Below are 23,675 nucleotides of genomic sequence, written 5' to 3'. Positions count from 1 at the left end.
TCTTCCCATGAAGCACTCGTCTGTTTAGTTGACAGTCCTCCATTTCCATATTTCAGCTCTGTTGACAACAGCGCAGTGGGAAAACACACTGATTCACGCTATTTGTCATCCGTGAGTTTACCTGATACGGCTGAACTGGTCAGGCTGCGCCTGCTCCCACCTCCTCCCTCACCCTCCTGCCTCCTCCCTTGTGGGCATTTTGGCATCAGCTTGGCCACAAAGAACAGGCGGCAGAGTCCGCCGGTTCAGCAGGAAAGCGTCATGCAAGAGCTTACATTTCCATGCAATGAGTGAACGCAAATGTCTCCCTGCAGAGCGATGGTGAAGGGTGGTGTGGGAACACGCAGGAACGGGGACGAGCACATCAGGGACAACGAGCAGCTCCTAGAGACACGGAGCCACTTGTTCAGAGTAGCCGGGGGCTCCGCTCACTACCTGCTTTTAAGCAAAACTGATTTAGTTTGAGAACTGGAGGTTCACACAAGAGCCGACCAAACTCAGAAATCCCCTATTCCTTGTGCAGGAAGAAACAGCTACTTAGTACAAGAGTCAGGTGAACAACTGCATGAAGACATCGCTCTGCATCCCAGCCGTTAAACAAGCAGCTGCTCTTTAGTTTCCATGTGGCCTTCAGGTCCTGGAGCAGCTCTAACGTTCTCCTCAGCTGCCTTCCCACCGGAGATTTTCGGCCCTTCAGGTGAGACCCCACTGACACACGTAGCCGTTGGCAGCACCTGCAGCCAGGCGAGTCCTTGGGGGTACAATAAAAGCAGGAACACAAGGCAGCCCCAGCTCAACCACGCGCCCCGAAAGTGCCAACTACTCCCACCTGCCTCCAAGCCCTTTCCTTGCAAACCTGCAATTTGAAACGGGCAGGTCAGAAGGGGAAAAAGCCACATTTCTCCCTGCTTTTGCCCGTTTTGCGTGTCTTCACACGGGGAAACAGTCACCGAGGAGCTCTGATAACCTGGAAACATCTCACACATCCCGCCTTAGAGATCCCTCACTGCCGAGCTCCAGAGAAAAGAGGCGTGATGTGGAAAAGCAACACCTACAGGATCCCAGGCTGGCTGGGCTGCAGGAGCTCTGCAGATCCCCAGCCCAGCCCTGCCAGCGCAGGGTCACAGAGCAGATCACACAGGTGGGTCCAGGGGGTTTGAATGGCTCAGAGAAGGAGACTCCACACCCGCTCTGGGCAGCCTGGGCCAGGCTCTGGCACCTCCCAGCACACAAGTTTCTGCTCATGTTCAGATGGAGCCTCCTGTGTTTCAGTCTGTGCCCGTTGCCCCTCACCCTGGCGCTGGGCACCACTGAACAGAGTCTGCTCCATCCTCTGACACCCACCCTGAGATATTGATCCATGGATCAGATCCCTCTCAGCTTCTCTTCTCCAGCTCAACAGCCCCAGCTCTCTCAGTGTCTCCTCATCACAAAGATGCTCCAGAGCCCTCAGCACCTTTGTGGCCCGTTGCTGGTTTCAGGTTGTTTAACGAGTTCCAGTATCTTCTCCTCTCTCTGGGCTGGCACATCCAGTCCCAGCAGGCTCAGGGATCTATCGGACTTGTGTAAAGTGAATGCACCACTCCTTGAAAAGGATGGTTTTCCATCATCCAGCACCTCCAGGATTCCCTCCAGAGCCGAGTTTAACCTTGTGGCATGGATTTAACAGAACCGACTTTCTTGCTTGGCCAAATGGACCCATATGAAGGGCTAGCACAAATCACTGCTGTAAAAACGCATGTATAGGGACCAGACAGCGCTAGGCAACCCCACATAAGGATGTAGCCAAGACAGCGCTTGACAGGGTAACCTTGGTACCTGAAGCATGAGTCCTGAAGGTTCTCCCTCCACTTCGGAGGTGGTTTTTCTACCTCATTTCACGTAGGAAATCCCTTGGTCACCTGTCCCGCTGCTGGCTTTACACACACGGATCAGGTTTAGCTGGGTACAGAAGGTCATTCATAGAACCCCAGAACGGTTTGAGGTGGAAAGGACCTTACAGCTCCCCCAGTGCCACCCCTGCCATGACAGGGACATCTTCACCAGCTCAGGTTGCTCAGAGCCCCGTCCAGCCTGGCCTGGGATGTCTCCAGGGATGGTTCAGCCACCACCTCTCTGGGAACCTGGGCCAGGCTCTCACCACCCTCGTGGGACACAGAGCAGCCCCCAAGGCCCAGCTGTCACCAAACGTCACAAGCACCAACAGGACTTTCAACTGCACATCACAGGCCTGCAGCCAAACCTCTCCACAGAGCCATTAGAAACTGAACCACGAACCTGAGCAGCAGCACTAATCGCTATGAAAAAAGTGTACATTTTACCCTGAGCTTTTGTGTTACAGCACCCACAAAGCAGCTTCTTAAAATAAAAATGACCTTTAATGAGCCTCTTTGGAATGTGCTTTAATAATTAATACAAGTTATGCATCGACTTCACTGTTTCTTTGGACAATTAACCAAAAGCATAACAAATCCTGTGCGTTTTTGGGATGGAGACAGCGATGATGTCATTTGGCCCTTCAGGGTTTTTCTATCTGCCCGTAAACAGGGAGCAACAGGAAACCCCCACGAAGATTCAGTCTTGACAGAAGAGGTGCAAGAGCCCAACAGGCCCCAAAAGTCAACCTTTAATATGATGAGTATTTCGTGAAGAACCACCCTCCAGCACTGGGTGCGACAGCGAAGATCAGAGCGATCCCAAGAGAACGGAGGGGACGACGCGACCCGATGGGATTAAGCATTAAGACCCAAACCAACTTGCAAGGAGGAGCGTGGGGCTCGCAGGGGATAAAAGGCGTATTTACAAGGGCTTCACGCTCCAGAGAAAGGCAGGGGAAATAACTACCCTCAGGCAGGCTTGTGAAGATACTTTATGTTTAATACATCTGAAAAGAATGCATATACAAAGAACTTAGACATGAAAAAGCATTGGTTCAACACTAATGAGTCTACAAGAAATCGGAATTTTGGAAGATGGAGAAGATTCCTTAAGTCTTAAAAAACCAAAAAACCCCTTTGAATTTGCAAGCCAAACTGTATTTTTGGTAAAACCCCTACGACGCTGCAGCCGGTCCACGTACAGACGCTGCACACGATCCTCGGCGGCCGGAACCCACCTCACAGGTTCAAGGTTATTTAATGAGCAAAACGCAGAAGGAAGGGGATTCCCTCAGCTGGTCCCTCCGTGGGGCCAAAGTCAAGGCCAGAAACCCCTCCTGCCGCAGGTCTGGCTTTCCACCCCATCCAGAGGAGGCTGCACCACCAGGGCCAGCGCAAAGCTCGGCTCAACCCCCACCTGGGCCCTGCGGCGTGCGAGCAGCAGCGGCCGCGCGGGTCATTGTAAGCGTTTCTCCGTTAATTAAGGACCGGCAGTTGGTTAAAAGCCGACTGCATCGTGCTTTAAAAGGTGCAGGTATTTCTTTATCACGTAACAAAAGCTGACGATGTCAAGATTAAAGAGACTGGCAAGCTAGTTTCAAGTCTGATGGTGCATCCAGAGATAAGGATTCTCCTGCTCCTAAGGCTTCATAACTTAGAGGATGGGGTGGAAATTTATGACCTGCGCAGCAGAAAGCCAGGGGAAGAAACAAGGCAACTTCGGAGGAGGTGTAGGTCCATGTTCTACACTCCCCCTTCGAGGAGCACCAGCTTGGGAGATTTTGCTTTCCTGTATTTGTCTGCTCACAGCCAGGCTGTGTCTGGCTGCACAACAGCCCCACGAGTCCTCAAAACCAGAACCAAGTCTTGCCAGACTGACCTAAGGGACAAGGCTTGAGTAAAACAGCCTCGCATTAGTCTGTTACAGAAAGAGTCATCACAAGCATGCCTGGATTTTAAACAAAAAATTAGAAACGGTCAACAAAATAAAAAACAACTAGTACTGATCAGTGTTTTCTGGTAATACATAATTACTCAAAATTAACTAGTTTAACTGAATTGAGGGGGCACCGGGGGATAAACGCTAACATTCTCATCTCTCACAGGGGTCGTGTGGGGGAGACGGGAGTGCAGGGCATTCGTCATTATTGCGAAAACAAATTTTAAACTTTGTATCTTTAGTTTGATTTAAACATTGCTTTTTAGTACGACATCAAACACCAGCTTTGCAGAAGGGGCTCTGGAGGGACGTTCATAGCAGCACACACCTGCGAGTCTTCTTCGGCTCCGGGGGCTCCAGGGCGGCCAATATCGCTTCGTCAAATACATTCTTTAGGCCTTTCTGAAAAGGGGCAAAGAGAGAGAGGGGCGGTCTCATTTTTGAGTTTGCACACAAACAAAGCACAGCAAACCAAACGGCTGACGAACCCCGGGCCACCGGGGCCGCCTTTGCCAGCCACAGCGCCCGGAGCCTCCGCGGCCGCCAGGGGCTCCTGGCACAGCGTCTGGTTCTCCGAGCAGGATCCTTTGAGACCACACGGGTCTAATCTAATCTAATCTTACGGTATTTTTTGGCTATTAAGACATTTCACATGCTAAGGACGAAGCGGAAAGTGCTGCGTTCATTCCAGGATCTGGAGCAGGTGAGTCAGGAGAGACAAGGCCAAGCATGCAACAAGAAGTCCAGCGTATGGCCTGGTCAGGCTGCTGGTCCCCAACACCCGAGGGTTAAAGCAGCCGTGGGGTCAGAGAAGTGGGGACCAAGCGGAACCGCACATCGTGTGGAGGGTTAAACTGAAGCAGATGCAAACCAGAATAAAGCTTCATCAGTCGTTTATACAAACAACCGCAATTTTTAATTTCCAAATGTAAAGACAAGCTACAATTGATGTTTTCTCCTTGGAACAATAAAAATCAGAAGCATGAGAGTAAGAAGCAGCTTTACATCTTACAGTAACAGGCTTTACGGATCCATCATCGAAACGAAGAGCTCTACCATGTTAGCGAAAGCAGGAATTTTAACAGTTCATAAAGCAACAGCAAGTACATCGATATTTCCTTCGCCCCGAGGACTGACAAATACTCCACCACAGCACACACAGCCAAAGCAACAGCGACAGAACAACATCCCACTGCACAAAGGAGAACCAGAAAACCCTTCACGTTACAGCGTCACTTGCAGGTCACCGTTCTATGTACTTTTCGTCATGCAAATACAGTTCACAAGAGTCACAAGTAGAAATTGGAAACAAAACGCGCATCGGTTCCTCCAGTTGGATTCTGGAAGATCAAACATCACGTCTTATTCTTTCGATCTTTCTTTAAATAGTGATGTGAGCAGCTCCTTTCCCCCAACAGCCTGAATTATAAAACTACCCGCATCTGGCAACCCAAGCAGCAGAGAGTTAAGCGAGTCCAGTTGGTGTTCCACGGTCACAACATTTTCCTAAAGATCTTAAGTACCGTTTTCAGTCCAAGAGCTAATACAGAGGTTGCTCGGAGGTGGTAAGCAGACACAACAGCTTTCAGTCAAGGTTTTATTCATTTTATAACCAGGTTTCTACAGTAGTGGGACAGAGGAAGCAGCAGCGAGAGGGGAAGGAGAGAGTTTAGAATATACAGCATTTCCTTTTGGGCTGAGTTTCCGGAGGCTCGAGGGCAGCTAGGATAGCCTCATCAAACACATTCTTCAGACCTCTCTACAAGACAGAGGGGAGAGGAAAAAACAGCAGCCAGGTTAGAGGATTAGAGCAAAAACAAGCAGATACAAAGAGCATTCAGGATAGAGCAGGCTGAATTCACAGAGGCAGTAAACAGATTTACTTTGCAAAGAAGAAAACCAAAGTAGATCCCGGGAGGAAACATCATTGAGGTGACCCAGGAGCCAATGGCAGAGACAGAACACGTGACGGAGCGAGTCGGACAAAATGAACACTCAGAAGGGCAGAGGCACAAACACAGCGGCAAGAACACGGGGGCGAGAGGGGCCACGCCAACGGTGGCGGCTCTCAATTTAACACTAACGGGCGAACAAACCCAGCGGAGAGCAGCTCGCCCACCACGGGGATCCAAAAGGCCAGGGGGACCTTTTTAGTCACCCGCTGTGGATAAGCGGCCAACTCCATGTGCAGACTCAGCACAGAACAAACAGCCCCTGTGCCCTGTGAATTCAGCCCTGAATAACTGAACATCTCCAGAAACCAGCAGCTGGGATGGACACAGCGCCGCTCGGGAAGGTGCGGCCATCGGCATCTCCACACATCGGCCACCAGTCGATAAGCAGCGATGTGGCACCTTAACCGGCCATGTGGGCACCTTAACCGGCACCGAGCGGTGCGTTTCAGTTATTCAGTTTGGTTCCCAAAGCGAACAGAACCACTCACGGGAGGACGGAAACGGCGTCGGGGGGAGCGGCTGAGCTGCGGGACCACAGCGGGGCGGGGTGGCGGTGCCGTGAGTGCCGGGGCCGCAGCAGCACCAGTGGCACCAGTGGCACCGCTCCCCGGTCACCTCACACCCGCACACCGGGGACACCCACCCGGGTTTCTGCGACTGGACTCGCCTAAATCTGCTGTTGTGAGCGCAACCTCCCTACGGTCAGAACTGCTTGATCCCCACCAAAGAGAAAAACTGGAACTATTTCTTGTAAACAAATGTAGCTTTTGCCATTTCTCCCTCCCAGGTTAGACTGGATTTATCCCTTTTCAAAAGCCTTTCATCTTGTTTTGCTGAAACACACACACGGGAGATCTCTAAGGCAATTCCACCTGGAAGCATTTAAGTCCATCATGTTACATGCAGGATTATACTTGAAAGAACAGAAGTGATGGAAATTACCACGTACAATTATTCTGTACATCCTCCCCTCATTTTTTTAATGAGTTGCAGCCCAGACTGACGAAAGAGCAAGAGACTTCAAATAAATAATGCCTATGTGAAGTCTGGGTACTAATTAGATTCTCTTTATCTGCAAGAATAAGGTTGTAGAATAAACTCAATTATGCAGTGTTGGATTAAGGACCCAGGCAGGGCGAGAATCAAGAAAACATGTTTCCTTAATTCTCCTACTTGGGGACTCCTCTTTTGTCTTCCTATTGCACAGGAGAAATTCATTTAAGAGAATGGAATTTAGGATTTGAAGGATCTGGTAAAAAATTGGAATAAGGGAAGAGGAGAAGAAATAGGAGATGGACAAAACTGTTGTGAAAATGGGACTGGGGTTCAAGGCCTGGATGATCCAAGAGTGACCACGTGACGGGAGATGTGTTGGATACCACCCGCACACAGGCCTTGATACTCTGGATAAAGTAACATGTCTCCCGTGCCGATGCTCCATTCACATGCAGTTTAATGCACTTTATAGATCTGTGCCAAAACTGCCGACCCAGCAGCAGGGGGGGAAAGGACCTGAATTCCACGCTCTCCCTTGTGTTAGGTACTAACGCTGAACTTCAGAAAGTCCACCCAGACTTGCAACTCCTAAGCGTAACCGAAGCAACACGTGTTTTACCTGTCATCTGTTTGCCGGTCGCCCTTTCCTAACAGCAAAGTGTTCATCCACTTTTTACAGTGGTGTTGGGAGGTTGGAGAAAGGCACTGAGAGTGTCCTCATCACAAAACAGCCTGAGGAAAGGAGGGGCAGAAGCGACTCCTCGCAGCACAGAGTCACCCGGACCGGGAGGAGCAGATACTCTGTCTTTATGGAAAAAACTCAAACTCATCCTCTTAGGACTCACCAGGTACCTTCAGAGCATCAGCTCTTCCACATGGACAAGCAAATTCTGCCTCTCAGGGCAAAAAACCACGCTCTCGCCCTGGGATTTAGTGCTTACTTGTTACTGAGGTGTCAAAGGCATTTGTAAATTATTTGGGAAGGAAAAACAACACACCCTGGATCACTGAGATGAACTGAGTAGACAGAAGCCAAGTTGAAAAGAGACTGAAGCACCAGGCTGAGCCCAGCTTTAGCTGAAACCGGCTCCTACAACAGGGTTTTGCAGGCAGGAAAACAACACTCGTGGCGAGGAATGGCAGCCAGGAACTTCAAACAGCCCCCCGCAGATCATCTGTCAGGCAGCTACAACAGGCTGAGAAAAGGGGTTTGTGAGGGGAGTCACCAGCAAAAGGAGAACAGAGCAGATGCAAAGCGACCGGTCTTGCAGGTGAGGGGGCGTCGGAACCCCCGGCCCAGGTTACTCGGCTCCTAAAACCACCCACGTGTATGTACAAGCACTAGTGCCATGGTCAGGCCGAGCTTCCAAGTACATCGAGCTGTTCCCTGCAACAGATGCAGTTCAGGCTGTCTGGAAATAAAAAGGATAAACACTGACATTCTTAATCGTATCAGCTCTTACTCTGGTGACACTGAGTGTTTCCACGCCATCTGAGCAGACTAAACACAGCAACGTTCAAGCTACAGAGGAAAGGGTCTCAGGACAAAAAGTCCTGGAATGTGCTTATCCAAGAACAGGTTCTGCAGCGTTCAGGATGTGCCAGACACCACCTAAAGCGGTATTTTGGGGCTGAACAGATCTAAGAGAATTAGAGCTCAAACACAAATAACCCTCAGCTTGCGTGTGGGCAGCAGGAAGCGCAGCCAGAAGCACCTTTGGGCAGGGATGCCCAGTGCAGCTCCAGTGCCAGGGTCCTGCACAACCCCATCCAAAGCCTTTTCCTGCTCAGCAAACACGCGGCAAAGCTTCACTACGTTTTAATAAAGGCCTCAGGATCCCAAGTGGAAGAGTCAACACACAGTCTGCACCAAAGCTGCAAGATATCAGAACTTCAGGCTTGACGAAGCTTAGCAAGAAAGTTTTGTGCTCAAGATACAAGAGATGAATGCAAGACAAAACCGAAAGGAGCACGGGACTTGATACCGTGCACATCAGGTGAGGGACAAATTCTTGACAGAGCAGCATGAAGGAAATTGTTGAAGAGTCACAGTCAGTTCTGCGAGATGAAGCTCCCAGGGCACCCAAAGCGAAGGCGACGCGCCGGCCGATGGCTCCCGCCCTCGGATTCCTGCCTTCAAGGGAAAGGAAACACAGTTTCCTGGCCTCAAATCAGCTATTTTGGTTGGCTTCAGACTCGCGTTCACAAGTTAGTCCACACAACATCACCACGTGTATGTCTTAAGAACTATTTCATTGTTATTTTCTGCTTCACGAGAACTTCCATCTTCAGGCGGACACAGGAAACATCACTCACCACCAACGGCGCCGGAAGAGAAAGAAGCTTCTCAACTATGAAAACTTACGAGTCTTACGAGTACCAGAACTGACTTCTCTGAGGTTTTTTTGTCCCTTTTCCTGCTCTCTTTAGTAGTGAGCTGCATTCTGCGTCCCAGCCCTAACACACCTTCCAAGTCTTCCATAGCTCTTTCCTCCAACATGAAAGCAAACGCAGCGATCCCGTCCTCCTCCATCACCTATATCTAATCTTCACAAGCTGATCCTCTTTGTACCACTGCCAAGTCCCTGCGCCTTACAACAGGACAAAGTTACATTATCAACAGCAGAAACACACCTTCTACCCTTCAATATCCATACTGAGCTGGTTGTCCCTGTAACTGCAAAGAAGTATGGAATATAAGCGAGCAAAAATGGTCAAAGACCAACCCTCACCTGCGTGAGCGCAGAGCATTCCACGTATTTGACGGCCTTCAGGTCCCGGGCCAGTTTTTCAGCCGTCTCTGGAGTTATGGGCTTCTGCTTGTTCTTGGCAAGTTTCTCAATTGTTGAGGGATCATCCCTTAGATCAATTTGGGTCCCAACAAGCAGGAAAGGAGTCTTTGGACAGTGGTGAGTAATTTCAGGTACCCACTAAAGGCAGAGAAGACACAATAATTGTTACTAAGCACCTAAGGTAAGTCCTGATGCATTTCCACAAGCTCAGCAGAGGTCAACCAACCTTTTCTTTCACATTTTCAAATGAAGAAGGAGACACCACTGAAAAACAGACCAGAAATACATCTGTCTGTGGATAGCTGAGGGGTCGTAATCTATCATAGTCTTCCTGACCTAGAACAGGAGAAAATTAACACAGTATTAGACCCAGATCATTAAACACTGCCCTTTACGGGGGGTTAAAATGCTTAACCCAGCACAACAGCATTGTTGTGATTAATCCTCACTCTTAAGCAAATACACATGCTCTGAACCCAAACATTTGAAGATCTGAGCTTTCAAATCCAGAGTTCACTCGGTTGCTACGTAACAATGAGCTGCTTAAACCACAGGAGAGCTGGGAAGCCTGACAGGAGTACGCTCTAATATATTTTTAGATTAAACACCTTCAGACTGCGTAACACTCCGCTCAATGGAAATGAAAAGCTGCATAACAGGGGTCTGGTTATAGATGAGGTCTTCTGTACCTAGTCCGTTTATTAAAAATATTATGTCATCAAATTCTATCACCAGGTGAAAGGTTTGGAGAATAAAAGAGCAGCTTTGTTCACTAGAACGCTCTGACTTGGACTTGTGAACACTGTTAGCACTGACCCACCAGCCCTGAGCTCATTCTTAATCCTCCTCCTCTTCAATTCAACTCTGGTTTTAGAAAGCAAACCTGGCACTAAAGGAGCTGCTGTACTTATAGAATAGAATCGCAGAATCATAGGATTGTTTCAGTTGGAAGAGACCCTCAGGATCATGGAGCTGAACCATAACTAACTCCAGCACTAAATCACGTCCCTGAGAACCTCGTCTAAACGCCTTTCAAACACCTGCAGGGATGGCGACTCCACCACTGCCCTGGGCAGCCACAGAAACACTTGTTCAAAACAGATGCTCCCACAGCTGCTGTACAGGGCAAAGGCCTCTGAGATCTTGAAGGACACAGCTCAACACCTGGGACACGTCAGCAGCGGAAGATCCGCAGTTCGCAGACGGAGCTCTGACCTGCTTGTTGCAGCTCTCACGCTTGGCTGGACACAGAGGACCAAGCCCTCCCCAACAGGCCTTGTTGGGATTAACAGACTGCTCCAAAAAGCTTTGTCTTCACAGGACAAGTTCAAAACAGCTCCTCAAATCCTTTTTTCTTTTTTAATTTTGCAGTTAGTAATAGGGGTTTTATCCATTGTTAAGTCTGTCACTTGTGCTGCCTACTATTTAGCAAAAAACCTTTAAAGAACAAAAGCTGCCACGTGAGGAGCCCAGCTCTGACAGCAAAGCATTGGTACCCACGAGTGTAGAGTCACCAACACGCACTGACCCACTTGGGAAGGTCTCAGCACTCCTGGCTGGGTTACTGCACCCACACTGACGGACGGCACCTGGATACTCGTATCTACACACACAGCAGCTTCCAGAGGCCTGAACCCTCCGCCAGTTTGCTGATGATACTGGGAGGAAGGGCTGACACAGCACAGGCTGCGCTGCCATGCAGACACCTGGCCAGGCTGGGCTGGGTGAGAAGAACCTGATGAAGTTCAACAAGGGCAAGTGCAGGGTCCTGCACCTGGGGAGGAACAACCCCCAGCACCAGCACAGGTTGGGGTGACCTGCTGGAAGCAGCTCTGCAGAGAAGAACCTGGGAGTTCTGGGGGACAACAGGGTGACCGTGAGTCACCAAAGCGCCCGTGTGGCCAAGAGGCCAATGGGACCTGGGCTGTGTGAGGAACAGTGTGGACAGCAGGTCAGGGAGGTTGTTCCTCCCCCTCTGCTCTGCTCTGCCCTGGGGAGGCCCCATCTGCACAACTGGGGCCAGGCCTGGGCTCCCCAGCTTCAGAAGGACAAGGAATTACTGGAGAGAGTCCAGCGAGAGCTACAAAGATGCTGAGGGCTCTGGAGCATCTTTGTGATGAGGAGACACTGAGAGAGCTGGGGCTGTTGAGCTGGAGAAGAGAAGCTGAGAGGGATCTGATCCATGGATCAATATCTCAGGGTGGGTGTCAGAGGATGGAGCAGACTCTGTTCAGTGGTGCCCAGCGCCAGGGTGAGGGGCAACGGGCACAGACTGAAACACAGGAGGCTCCATGTGAACAGGAGCAGAAACTTGTGTGCTGGGAGGTGCCAGAGCCTGGCCCAGGCTGCCCAGAGCGGGTGTGGAGTCTCCTTCTCTGAGCCATTCGAACCCCCTGGACCCACCTGTGTGATCTGCTCTGTGACCCTGTGCTGGCAGGGCTGGGCTGGGGATCTGCAGAGCTCCTGCAGCCCAGCCAGCCTGGGCTTCTGTGGACCCAAAAGACCTCAGGCAGAGAAGGACCTAACGCAGCTTCTACCCACACATCAAATGGTACCAGAAGGTCAGAGCTGAGAACCGTCTCCACACTGGTCCCTCCAGCAGGTCCCCAGTGTCAGGAAGGAACCTCTAGTCTGCATTTAACTGCCAATGAACTAAGGAGTTTGCAATAACTGATACACAAAACACAATTGTGAGAAGAACATGAAGAGCTAATTGAAGCTATACTGTTCAACTGGAATTGTAAGATCATTTCATTATTTAAACAAGACACTAATGATGCATCTGTAAGAACAGAGATGGAAAGAGACAGACTGAGTTCCATCGAGACAATTCTAGGCAACAGCTTAACTGGAGAGCTGACAATACCAGATGCTGCCGCACAACTTCGGTGTCATTACAGGCTGGGGACGGGGTAACTGGCAGCTGAACCAGTTTCTACCCTTTCTTGCTGAATTTTCACGTGTGCAAAGCAATGTGTGCAGCTGTTGAATCACTGTACGCTTCTCCAACCAGCAACTGAGATACAGTCTAACGACCATCAACAAAGCACCCTGCATGTTAAGAATGTGGAGACGTGCATCCAATATGCTCGGATGTTAGTCATTCTGTCTTGAGATTTGCTCAAAAAACAGGCTATTTACTACACCAAAACCACACGCAATCCACATTTTATTCGACGCCATTTTCTCCTTCATTTAAAAACACAGAAACCTCTTCTCTTTCAGGTATCACTTAGATTGGAGGTAAAATCTGAAAGTTGTCATCTGGCATCACGAAATCAAACAGCTCTACAAGAACTGGAAGGTTTTCTTGTTTCGGTTTTGTGGGTTTCGGGTTGGAGTTATTTTGGGTTTTGTTATGTTGTCGTTGTTGGGGTTTGTTTAAAATAAACTCAATTTAGCGACTCCCCAAAGCTCAGAAAAGAAGAATCGAGAAAGATTTATTTTAAAATAAAAGAACCAACTGTGGATCTTCACCTTCAACGTCATCTCAACCAAATCTTGACAACACGAACACTCGATTTCTCACCTGCGGTATCGAAGAGGCCCAGGGTGTAAGGCTCTCCTCCGATCATCACCGTTACAGCATAGTTATCGAAAACCTGGTAAGAAAGAGAAATGCGTTTCAGAGGATGTGAATAAACCATCTTTTGAACCATTGTCCTGCTCGCCTTGCTGGATCACCTCCGATTTGTGTGAGAGTCACCAGCACAGGATCACAGAAACCATCAGGGTTACAAAGGTTGTTAACGGAAAAATGCAGTTTGGAATAGGGATGCAAGAGCTGTTTCCAGGACAATTCCATTAGGAATAGGGATGCAAGAGCTGCTTGCAGAGGTACCCAGAGCACAGATACACAGCTGCATCCAACAAGGTAAAGCCACTGAGCAAAACACCTGCAGCAGCTCCTGCCTGTAATTGCAAAGAGGTTTCCCACATTGCCACAGGAATTCCAGCCCTCACAGCTGGTGTGACACAGTCGCCACATCCCCACAGAGACAGAAGTGACCAGTTAGGCCCTGCCCTGCGCTGCTGCTCACAGGACCGGAGTCCTCTCAAGTTCATCTTTCTGGACACCTGGGGAATTCAATAGAGTCCATTCCAACAGGAATTTATCCTCCATCTCTGGAGGAAACAATAGAGTTGGTCAAAATCAGTCTGGGTCAAATTCACTGTTTAAATGGAGAATCCAGCTCCAGAGGACCAAGTTATATTGTACAGCACCGGGCACAACAGCCCTGTCCTCGAGGGCAGACCCGCTACAAAGCTCAAGGACCAATGCTACCGAAAGCGCTTCCCCAGGAACGTGTTTACAAGACAAGTGAGCACAAGGCCCTGCCCCAAACCTGCTCCTTCAACACCCGCACGCTCAGCAGTAAGGACTGCGCTGTCTGGGCCGGTATCCATCATTTCAATAACAGTTTTATCTTCAGAACCGCAACAGATGGGAGTTCAGAAAGCACCTTTGCAAAAGAAAAACTCCTCCCTGCTGCCAAAGAACAAAGCAGCTGTCCCTGCAGAGCGTGCTGTGCGTTACCGGGGCGGCTGGGACCTGTAAATAAGGACAGGGAAGCTGCTCCAACACAAAATCGGGGTCTGAGCAGCTCCCCCCGTTGAAATAAGCTGCAATATGAGAGAGCCAGCAGTCATCTCGAAAGCTTCCATGGGGTGAAGAAGGGAGGGACACAAAGAAATAAGCTGTCACATGCACCTATTAGCGGGGCTTTAGTGGGAGCTCAGGTCCTTGGAAAAAATCCCTCTAAAAACCGAGATAAGACCAGCGGGACAGCACTTCAAAGCTGAACTACCAGGAGTCCAGAGTGGTCATTTCCACCTGACTGGAAACAGGCAATACCTGACAGCACACTCATTTTCTCAACCTGTCAAAACTCCGGTATCTAAGAAAACAGTTATGGCCACAACATGCTGCATATACATCCCAGGAGCATCAGCTAACAGCAGAAGTCTCTCTCATACTACTTTGGATTAGCATTCAAGATGTTCAGAGAACCCCAGGCTGGCTGGGCTGCAGGAGCTCTGCAGATCCCCAGCCTAGCCCTGCCAGCGCAGGGTCACAGAGCAGATCACACAGGTGGGTCCAGGGGGTTCGAATGGCTCAGAGAAGGAGACTCCACACCCGCTCTGGGCAGCCTGGGCCAGGCTCTGGCACCTCCCAGCACACAAGTTTCTGCTCCTGTTCAGATGGAGCCTCCTGTGTTTCAGTCTGTGCCCGTTGCCCCTCACCCTGGCGCTGGGCACCACTGAACAGAGTCTGCTCCATCCTCTAACACCCACCTGAGATATTGATCCATGGATCAGATCCCTCTCAGCTTCTCTTCTCCAGCTCAACAGCCCCAGCTCTCTCAGTGTCTCCTCATCACTAAGATGCTCCAGAGCCCTCAGCATCTTTGTAGCTCTCGCTGGACTCTCTCCAGTAATTCCTTGTCCTTCTGAAGCTGGGGAGCCCAGACCTGGCCCCAGTTGTGCAGATGGGGCCTCCCCAGGGCAGAGCAGAGGGGGAGGAACAACCTCCCTGACCTGCTGCTCACACTGTTCCTCACACAGCCCAGGTACCATCGGCCTTGCTGAACACCCCAGAAAGCGTCAGGTTGTTACACAAGTAAGATCTTCAGGCTGAAGGAGGGTGGGAGGCATTTCAATTTGCGTATCAATACACAACGACTACAACTTCAAGACTCCAAAGGACAGGTCAGGATGAGAATTCATCCATTGCGAGGTACAGGACAGGAAACTGAACGCTCCACGTTGAAGGTCAGAGCGTTCGCTCCGTCAGATGTCGGCAGCTTAATCCCCCAAGGACATCCCCTCATTTTGGCCCAGTGGACAAGAAGTCGATGATACCACTTGCAGCTGCCCTTCGGGAGGATTAGCACGTGTTCTGCCTCATCACAAGTTGTTTTTTCAAGCTATCTGCTAAATGGGATTTTTTTTAATCAGGTATAGGCACTAGTGAAAGGTCCAGGGCTCAGGCCTAAGGAGGCTGCGGTTACAAGGGCAGCCTTCAAATAGACCTGGCAGCTACAGTCCCACAGCATGACCCACAGACAATTTCAGCCTCAGTTGTGCCAAACAGGCTGAAAACCAGAGCAACAATTAACCCGAGTTTCAATTCCTGCCAGTGCCGGACAGCCCGTTACAGCAGATGGCACGAGCCTGACTCACACCTGCTCTGCCACTGCCCAAATGTCGCCAGTGCATTTCCACCGATGTACTGGTTTTATTTGAGAATAGCAATGACATCAAAAATACGCAGGTGACAAACCAAGTGCAGTACCTGTATGAAACCCAGCTCCCACTGGGAAATATCCTCAGAAAAAAAGAGAGAGAGCTGCCAAACACAGAGCCAAGTGAAAGAAACTGACCTATGACTCTGATCCGGTGCGTTGCCATGGATGTTTCGGCCGCTGCTGCAATCGTGGCGCACAAGCACGGCTATGCCAGGCGCAGCACAGCCCGTGTACAGCAGCCCCTGCGCTGCCTGCGCACACGGAGCAGCCCAGTGTGAGACCACACAGGGACTGGTTTGCTAACACACCCCCACCTTCTGCTGACTGCTCCATGCCCTGTGCCGCTGGGTCCCCGAGGAAGATGAAGATGCTGAGGGCTTTGGAGCATCTTTGTGATGAGGAGACACTGAGAGAGCTGGGGCTGTTGAGCTGGAGAAGAGAAGTTCAGAGGGATCTGATCCATGGATCAATATCTCAGGGTGGGTGTCAGAGGATGGAGCAGACTCTGTTCAGTGGTGCCCAGCGCCAGGGTGAGGGGCAACGGGCACAGACTGAAACACAGGAGGCTCCATGTGAACATGGGGAGAAGCTTCTGTACTGTGAGGGTGTTGATCTCTGCTCCCAAGCAGCAAGTAACAGGAGCAGAGGAAACAGCCTCAAGTTGCCCAGGGGAGGTTGAGGTTGGATCTGGGAACAATTTCTTCCCCAAAGGGCTGTGGGGCATTGGAACAGGCTGCCCAGGGCAGTGCTGGAGTCACCATCCCTGGAGGGCTGGACAGACGGACATGAGGTTCTCAGGACATGGGTTGGTGCTAGATTTAGGTTATGGTTGGACTTAATGATCTTAAGGGTCTCTTCAACCAAAATAATCCTGTGATTCTATGGACCAGGCTGCCCAGAGCGGGTGTGGAGTCTCCTTCTCTGAGCCATTCAAACCCCCTGGCCCCACCTGTGTGATCTGCTCTGTGACCCTGCGCTGGCAGGGCTGGGCTGGGGATCTGCAGAGCTCCTGCAGCCCAGCCAGCCTGGGATTTTGTTAAGCCAGGTGCCACCTTCCTCTCCAGGACACTTTGCAGCAGCTGCTGCAGCTGGACTCCGGTGTTTGTGGGTACGCTGGCCTAGAGCTACCACCACCAGTATTGACCAGGTTCTCAAAATCCAACATTTACCTCCAGGTTCTTTTCCTGCTTAAACACTTTTGTTAAGCAGTCGGAGTCCTGCCCATTTTACTCTGGGTTCCTTACTCAGCAACAAACATTCTGGGGATATTAAGACTTGTTGACTCCCAGACAGCTCGCTTGCATTCTGGGAACAATGCTGTGTTCTGTTTCTTTGTCACCAGAAGCATTAGCCAGAATATCAGACCTTACTCATCAGTTTCCAGAGCTTGAAATACACCTCTGGGCCACACACAGCATTAGGAACAGGCCCGTGATATCCCCAGAACAGCGAGTTCCTCAAGCCATGAAGCTGAGAGGTAAATAATAACCCAGAGATGTGGCACAGTTTTAAAAGGCACTGTAATAAGTCTCAGCACAGCCTGAACACACTTCACTGGTAAGTAACTTCATTTCTTTGAGTAGCTTTTCCATATTGCTTGTTAGCAGGGATTTACAGCCAGCGCTACCACCTGCAGGAGGGCAGACAAAGTCACGAGGTCTCAAAACACACATTTCATAACATTTTTCAATATAATCCAGGGTCACTTCACTAAGGCTGAGTATAAAACTGCTCACTGCATAAACTCACTGACCACTTGTTTCATCCTGACCATCAAAAACAGCTTCAGGAGGACGAGCAGACGGCCACAGGATGTGGCTGTGCCAGGAGCGTCACACCAGGACACCCAGCACCGCCCTCAAAAACCCCAGAGCAGCAAAACGCCGTTTTGAACACCATTTCCTACCAGCCCACAGCCAGAGGGGCTGCGGGACATGAACTCAGGTCTCCACACACACAGCACAACCCTCGGGTTCCCAACGGGGGTCACCGCATCACACCTGAATGCTCACGGGTTCGGGAGGCCCTTCACCTTTAGCTCCCCCTCTACAAGCAAACACCACCATTGGCATGGTGTGGAAGTCTGTTCTACTCTGAACAAACCTCCAAGGCGGTAAGCTGAAGATCTTTACCTGAAAAGAGGCAGGGAAGTTCCCTGCACCTTCTTTTCCACAAAAAGAGGCCATTTTTATAAAGAAGTAGCTATTCCAAAAGAGCCATCGGCTATCCTGGTATCTCAGATGAGCTCTCTGTTCCTTTTAAGTTGCTTTATAATAATAGAAATGATCACTGGCCCTTTCACCAACAGGCATCCAATCTCTCTGCGATGCATTTGTGCATCCAAATTTGTTTGAGGTACCAAGGCAAACTCTTCAATTTGTGTATTAGTAGCTGATGGCCTTTTTGGGTCCGTAAGAGAGCAAACTAGTAAAAAGAGCATCTGGATGTCAAAGTCTCCTGCAGGAACCTCACTAAAAACTGAACACCCTCAATGTCAGCACACTCATCATATGCAGTATTATCAAGAAAAGCACTTTTCTATTACAAAGAAACCTAACGCTCCTCACAGGCAGTCAGCAAACTGCTCCCAACTTGATCTTCAGATAAGTCAAAGGATTCAGTACCTCAGAAAACTGAGCCTGTAAAACTCAACAAGGTTACTGGGAATTAGTCAAACCCTACACACAAAGCTGGCGAGTGTTTGCAAGCACAAATGAATGAAACTGCGCAGTCTAAATCCAAATGTGTTTCTCACGCTTAGCTGAAGTTAACTAGGCACACTGCACAGCTCACTGCACGGCCTCTGCATCCGTGAGCTGCAAAGTGAAAATGAGCATCAGAGAACGTTAACAGTCGTCACAGACCATTCCAGCAACGTAAAATACCACCCTCCCTACAAATGAAGACGTAGCAAGAACAGAGAGCAGGCCGGAGAGCAGGTGTTGCTGCTGTTTGCTCTCCACTCTCAGTCCAAACAATGCAATGATTTTATTTACAGAATCCAGCCCATGGCCACCAACAACCAGAGCGGAGCGGATGCAGGAACAGCGTCCCAGCACTGCTGGGGGACGCCAGAGCGGCACGAGCAGTGTCCCAAACACACTGATCACCGCCATTCCACCACGTTAGTCTGTCTCCAACGGGAAAGCAGGACATAAGGACGAGTACAAGGCGTGCAGGCCACGAAGGTTGGTTCGGAAGGGAACTCGTGCTGTCCTGCCCCACCATGCCCAAAGAACAACCGGAACTGTCCTCTCACTTACCGTTGGTACGTATTCCGATGGGAATTTATTTGTTGTGTATGAAATTAAGAGACAGGTTTTACCAACAGCACCATCACCCACGACTACACACTTGATCGTCTGCATAGCTGATGTCTACTGGAATATCCACTCCAACGAGAACCTAGGAGAAAAAAAGAGAGATACACACATTTAGATGTTTCTGTTCTCAATAGATAGCAGTACGTGTCATTGATGAGCTTTGGTTGGAGCCCAAACCACTAAGAGCGCCTATGGGATCTGAAAACAAGCCATTCCAGATGGGTCGGTAGATCTGTGTCTCCAGCACACGCAAGACAGGAAGCTGCTCATTTTCATAAATGCAAATACGTCCCATTGCACCTGATTGCTAAACACCAGCAAAGAGGGTTTGCCACGGTCGCTTTGCAACGCTGGGAAGAACTGGGTGAATTCAGTCGCTAACACAGTGCGATTCTGGCCTGGTTACCTAGAGATGGGCACAAAAGCATTTTTAGGCTCTTCCAGACTGTTTTTAATGCGTGGAAGCATCAAAGCTTAAACGAGCTGAAGGTGTAAGCTCAGGTCTGAGAGCTGCTCAGTGCCAATCGCTCACCCCAAGAGACATGCCCTGCGGAGAACACTGCAGTACAGAACGCTCAGCGCGACACGCGGCAGTGGGAGCTCTGAAAGTAGTTTATGGGATAAAAATAAGCAGGTACAGAGAGAAATAAACATGATTAATTCCTCCTCCCCCTGCCTTCTTGGTTGGTTTGGGTTTGGGTTTTTTTCTGGAAGCCTACGCACAGTTCTACGATCTCTGGTTTAAGTTGCTTATCCCCACTTTGAAGTGGTGAGCAGGGCACCCGCTCCAGGGAATCCAATCACCGAATCGTTACAAAATCACAACGCACCAGCTGCTTCACCACTGACCCAGCACATGAACCAAACCAGCACTCGCCATCAACTCCTCCTCCAAACGCTCCTTAGCAACCTCCAGTGCCACACACAGCTGCTCTTCATTAATATATTGCTTTAATTAGAAAAGTACAAGACCTCCAGCCATTCATTCCCATGCAGGTGTGAAATCCTGACCCCAGCAACTGGTTCCAGCTCCCACTGGTTTTCAACATTTCTGTATTACTGGAAGTACCTTTATTTACAGCAACAAAGAGTTTGCAAGAGGCCGAGACCCCTATCGCAGTGGATTTACCCTCGGAACGGTGGCAACGCTTCAGCCTCACGAGGATGTCACCCCAGCACCCAGTTCTGCATCACTGCATGAAAAGAACAAATCAATCCCTACCGAACTACGCATCTGGGCGCCTCCTGGGGATTTCGCTTCTCAGGGTGATGTGGAAGAAGCACAGGGCAATCGCAGGGTTTTGAGCTGCCAAGGTGATTCGATGCCGCACATCGCACGGCCACGTCGCTGCTGGTGACTCACAACAAAGCTGTAGCTTTGCTTTGGATGTCGCTGGGACGCTCCAAGATGGAGCCAGAGCCAGACACCTTGATAACAAACATCCTCAAAGTCCCTAAAATTGTGGGGGAATAATAATCCCCACTGTTCCACAAGGCACAGATTGACAAGTGATTATAAGAAATGGAAGAGACTCTTTCTCAGAGCAGGACAGCAGCCCGTCTGGTACGTCACACAGGCTGGACACGGCTATATATACATCTTCACTCAACGTATACACAGATGGTGTAGGATTTGCACAGGCATCGGGAACAATCACCAATCCTCTACTTGGTGCTGTATTTTAACATCAAAAGCTCCGAAATTCGACCCTGAAGCAAACACACGTTTACTCAGAAGGACAAAGCAATAGTTTCCATTTCAAAAGTAATTTTCTCTATTCGGGTCAGCTCAATTTTTTCTGTCTAAGGGATATTCGCCAATACTGCCTCAATCGCTAAGGCGCTCACACAGCTCTGCCTTGCTGGTGCCACCGATCACAGGGAAAACGTCACATTTTAGAGCAGTCACCAGGAAGAAAGCAGGAGATGGATCAGAGCAGCTCAGGCCCAGATTAAGAAAGGTTTTGTGCTCAAAAGCAAAGGTGGAAAGGAATGAGTCACCTGGTAAGTAGATTTTAAAAGGAAAACACATCAAAAGTGTGTTTGTGTCAGGCCTAGCTAGCCAACTCAAGCACACTCCAACTAAACCCAGCCTAAATCACCTCACTAGCTTGCCAGCCCTGTCCATCAAATAAGGCACCATCATCTGCCTTTTGTTCAGGGATTGACCCAAACAGCCACCACACAGGTAGCGGCCCTGCTCAGTTCCTTTCAGAGCTAAGAAAGCATAGAATCACAGAATCATTTTGGTTGGGAAAGCCCCTCAAGATCATGGAGTCCAACCATTCCCCACCCTGTCCCTGCCCCATGTCCTGAGAACCTCATGTCCGTCTGTCCAGCCCTCCAGGGATGGTGACTCCAGCACTGCCCTGGGCAGCCTGTTCCAATGCCCCACAGCCCTTTGGGGAAGAAATTGTTCCCAGATCCAACCTCACCCTCCCCTGGCGCAACTTGAGGCCGTTTCCTCTGCTCCTGGCGCTTGTTCCTGGGGAGCAGAGCCCGACCCCCCTGGCTCCAAGCTCCTTTCAGGCAGTTCAGAGATCAGAAGGTCTCCCCTCAGCTCCTGTTCTCCAGCTGAACCCCCAGGTCCCTCAGCCGTTCCCATCACACTTGTGCTCCAGCCCCTCACCAGCTCCGTTCCCTTCTCTCCACTCGCTCCAGCACCTCAAGGCCTTTCTTGGTGTGAGGTGATCCCGCCACCCCTCTGGTCGCCATTTTCAGCCCTGAGGTGATCTCGGTGCCGCCATTTTGAGCCCTGAGATGAGGGGCCCAAAACTGCCCCCAGGAGTCGCGGTTTGGCCTCCCCAGTGCCCACTACCAGGGGACCCTCCCTTCCCTCGTCCTGCTGGCTACAGAACTCTCCACACTGGATTTCCCAGCCACTTGTTGTGCACTTTTCCAGTTCCAACTGGAATTGATGGCACTGCCCAGCCAGACTCAGGAATCTCTGCTCCAGCCATCCAAGCGCTGTCACAAGAGGAGGATCCACCCACCTCCAGCAGCCCCTTCGGAGAATCCCACCCCAGCTCACACCTCCTACTCCAGATTCCTCCCCTCCCTTCCTGCTCTATCTCCCCATCCACCCTCTTGCCCCAATTAGTTGGATTTCCTTGTTTACCCATAATCTGGAGGTTACACATCTGGTTCTGGAAAGGCTGCCTCGCAGCAGGAAAGCAAACGAGAGGAAAATTCCGGACTCTGAAGCACTTCCTATGCGTTGCAACATACCAATCTGTACCTGGAGATCTGAAAATTCTCCATATGTAATTCTCCCCACGAGAGCCCTGCAATCCTTTGCTGTTTTCCTGTTCCCTCCTCTGGGAGAGAAGCTGCTGTAAGTGCTGGGAAGGGCTCAGGTCAGAGACTCCAGCTAAGACAAAGCACAATGTGTACACACACATTATTCCCATAAAAGCAATTCTGCCTCTTGCAGCAAACAATCAACTTGATCTACATCATTACTCTCGGAGCACAGCGAACACCAGCAGCTCTAATTCAGAGTATTTGTTATCAAAGCGCTGCTGGCTCTCACCCCGCACCTCAAATGGACTCCTGAAGAGCGGGTACGGCGCACATCACCAGTTCAAACATGAACCACCCTACACAGGGCGGACGCGGGAGGCAAAGCCCTGAACTCAAACCTCACGTCACCTTCTCCCACCAGCCAAGCTGATCCTTTTAACTTTCTGGCAGCAGGAACAAAACAAAACAGCCCAACCAACGTGAGGCCTCACTCTGGAGCACGAAGCAGAACCCCAATCACACAACACAGGACCTGGGAAACACTGAGAGGGCTTGTTGGGTTTTTTAATTATTTCTAAAGCAATTAACAAAATTCACCATGAAAAATCCACTAGAAGATCCCGATGTAACAAGGGACCACCAGGTCTCACACACTTGTTTAATTGCCCCCACCCCATCAGACACTGCATAATGACATCTTTAAAGGACCAAAAAGCATTCAAGCACATCTTTAGGTAAAGGGATTCCTTCACTTCTTTTTGTTTTAAATGGATGTATAACTTTAGCTTTAAATAGTCTGAGTTAAACAGACTCAGAGCCTTAAGCACAGGCCTCCAAAGTCTCAGCAGTGGGAAAGGGGAGCTGTTCACTAAGTTCTTTTGCTCGGATTAGCAGCCTCTCTAGATTAGCTGGCTGAGCTACTTTATGTTTTCCACTCCTAAGAGGTCCAGAGAACACAGCTGAGAACAAGCTCATTTTCAGGGAGCTCAGATGCACCATCCTGGGACCTAATCTGCCACAGGAAAAGCTTTAGAGACGCAGCCATCACTGACTTGTGGTTTAAAAGTAATTAGTCCAATATGAGATACAACTGGAGAACAACTCATCCCCAGAGTTAAACACCAAGCGAGGGAGAAACGAAGAAGTGAGAAGAGGTTTGGGTTTGTTCCTGCTCCAAAGCAGCCTAATAAAAGGAAGTCTACGTATACAACACCAAGCAGGACTGGAAAACGCTCCAAGTAGTTTTAAATATCTGAGGGAATGGAAATGGACTGGAAAACACTGAAGTCATCCCAGTTTGAG

The 23,675-nt window shown here is 49.9% G+C and overlaps 1 protein-coding gene across 4 annotated transcripts in view; it reads right to left on the bottom strand.

The window, feature by feature from the left end:
• Nucleotides 1-2,856: 2,856 nt before the first annotated feature.
• Nucleotides 2,857-23,675, bottom strand: part of CDC42 (cell division cycle 42) — a 29,375-nt gene continuing 8,556 nt past the window's right edge. For 3 of the 4 annotated variants that reach the window (XM_065854910.2, XM_065854912.2, XM_065854911.2), the window contains exons 2-6: nt 19,071-19,212; nt 13,089-13,161; nt 9,786-9,895; nt 9,500-9,697; nt 2,857-4,218 (exon numbers count right to left, since the gene is read on the bottom strand). In XM_065854910.2, coding sequence (XP_065710982.1) covers nt 4,129-4,218; nt 9,500-9,697; nt 9,786-9,895; nt 13,089-13,161; nt 19,071-19,175 — 576 coding nt within the window. In that variant the 5' untranslated portion in view covers nt 19,176-19,212 and the 3' untranslated portion in view covers nt 2,857-4,128. Of the gene's footprint in view, nt 4,219-4,709; nt 5,576-9,499; nt 9,698-9,785; nt 9,896-13,088; nt 13,162-19,070; nt 19,213-23,675 lie in introns of those variants that run through there. The other variant, XM_065854913.2, reaches the window with a different exon arrangement.

This window comes from Patagioenas fasciata, chromosome 23 (genome assembly GCF_037038585.1).
Source record: "Patagioenas fasciata isolate bPatFas1 chromosome 23, bPatFas1.hap1, whole genome shotgun sequence".
Classification (NCBI taxonomy): Eukaryota; Metazoa; Chordata; class Aves; order Columbiformes; family Columbidae; genus Patagioenas; species Patagioenas fasciata.
Note: the sequence above shows the minus strand (reverse complement) of the source record. Positions and strands in the feature narration are given on the sequence as shown.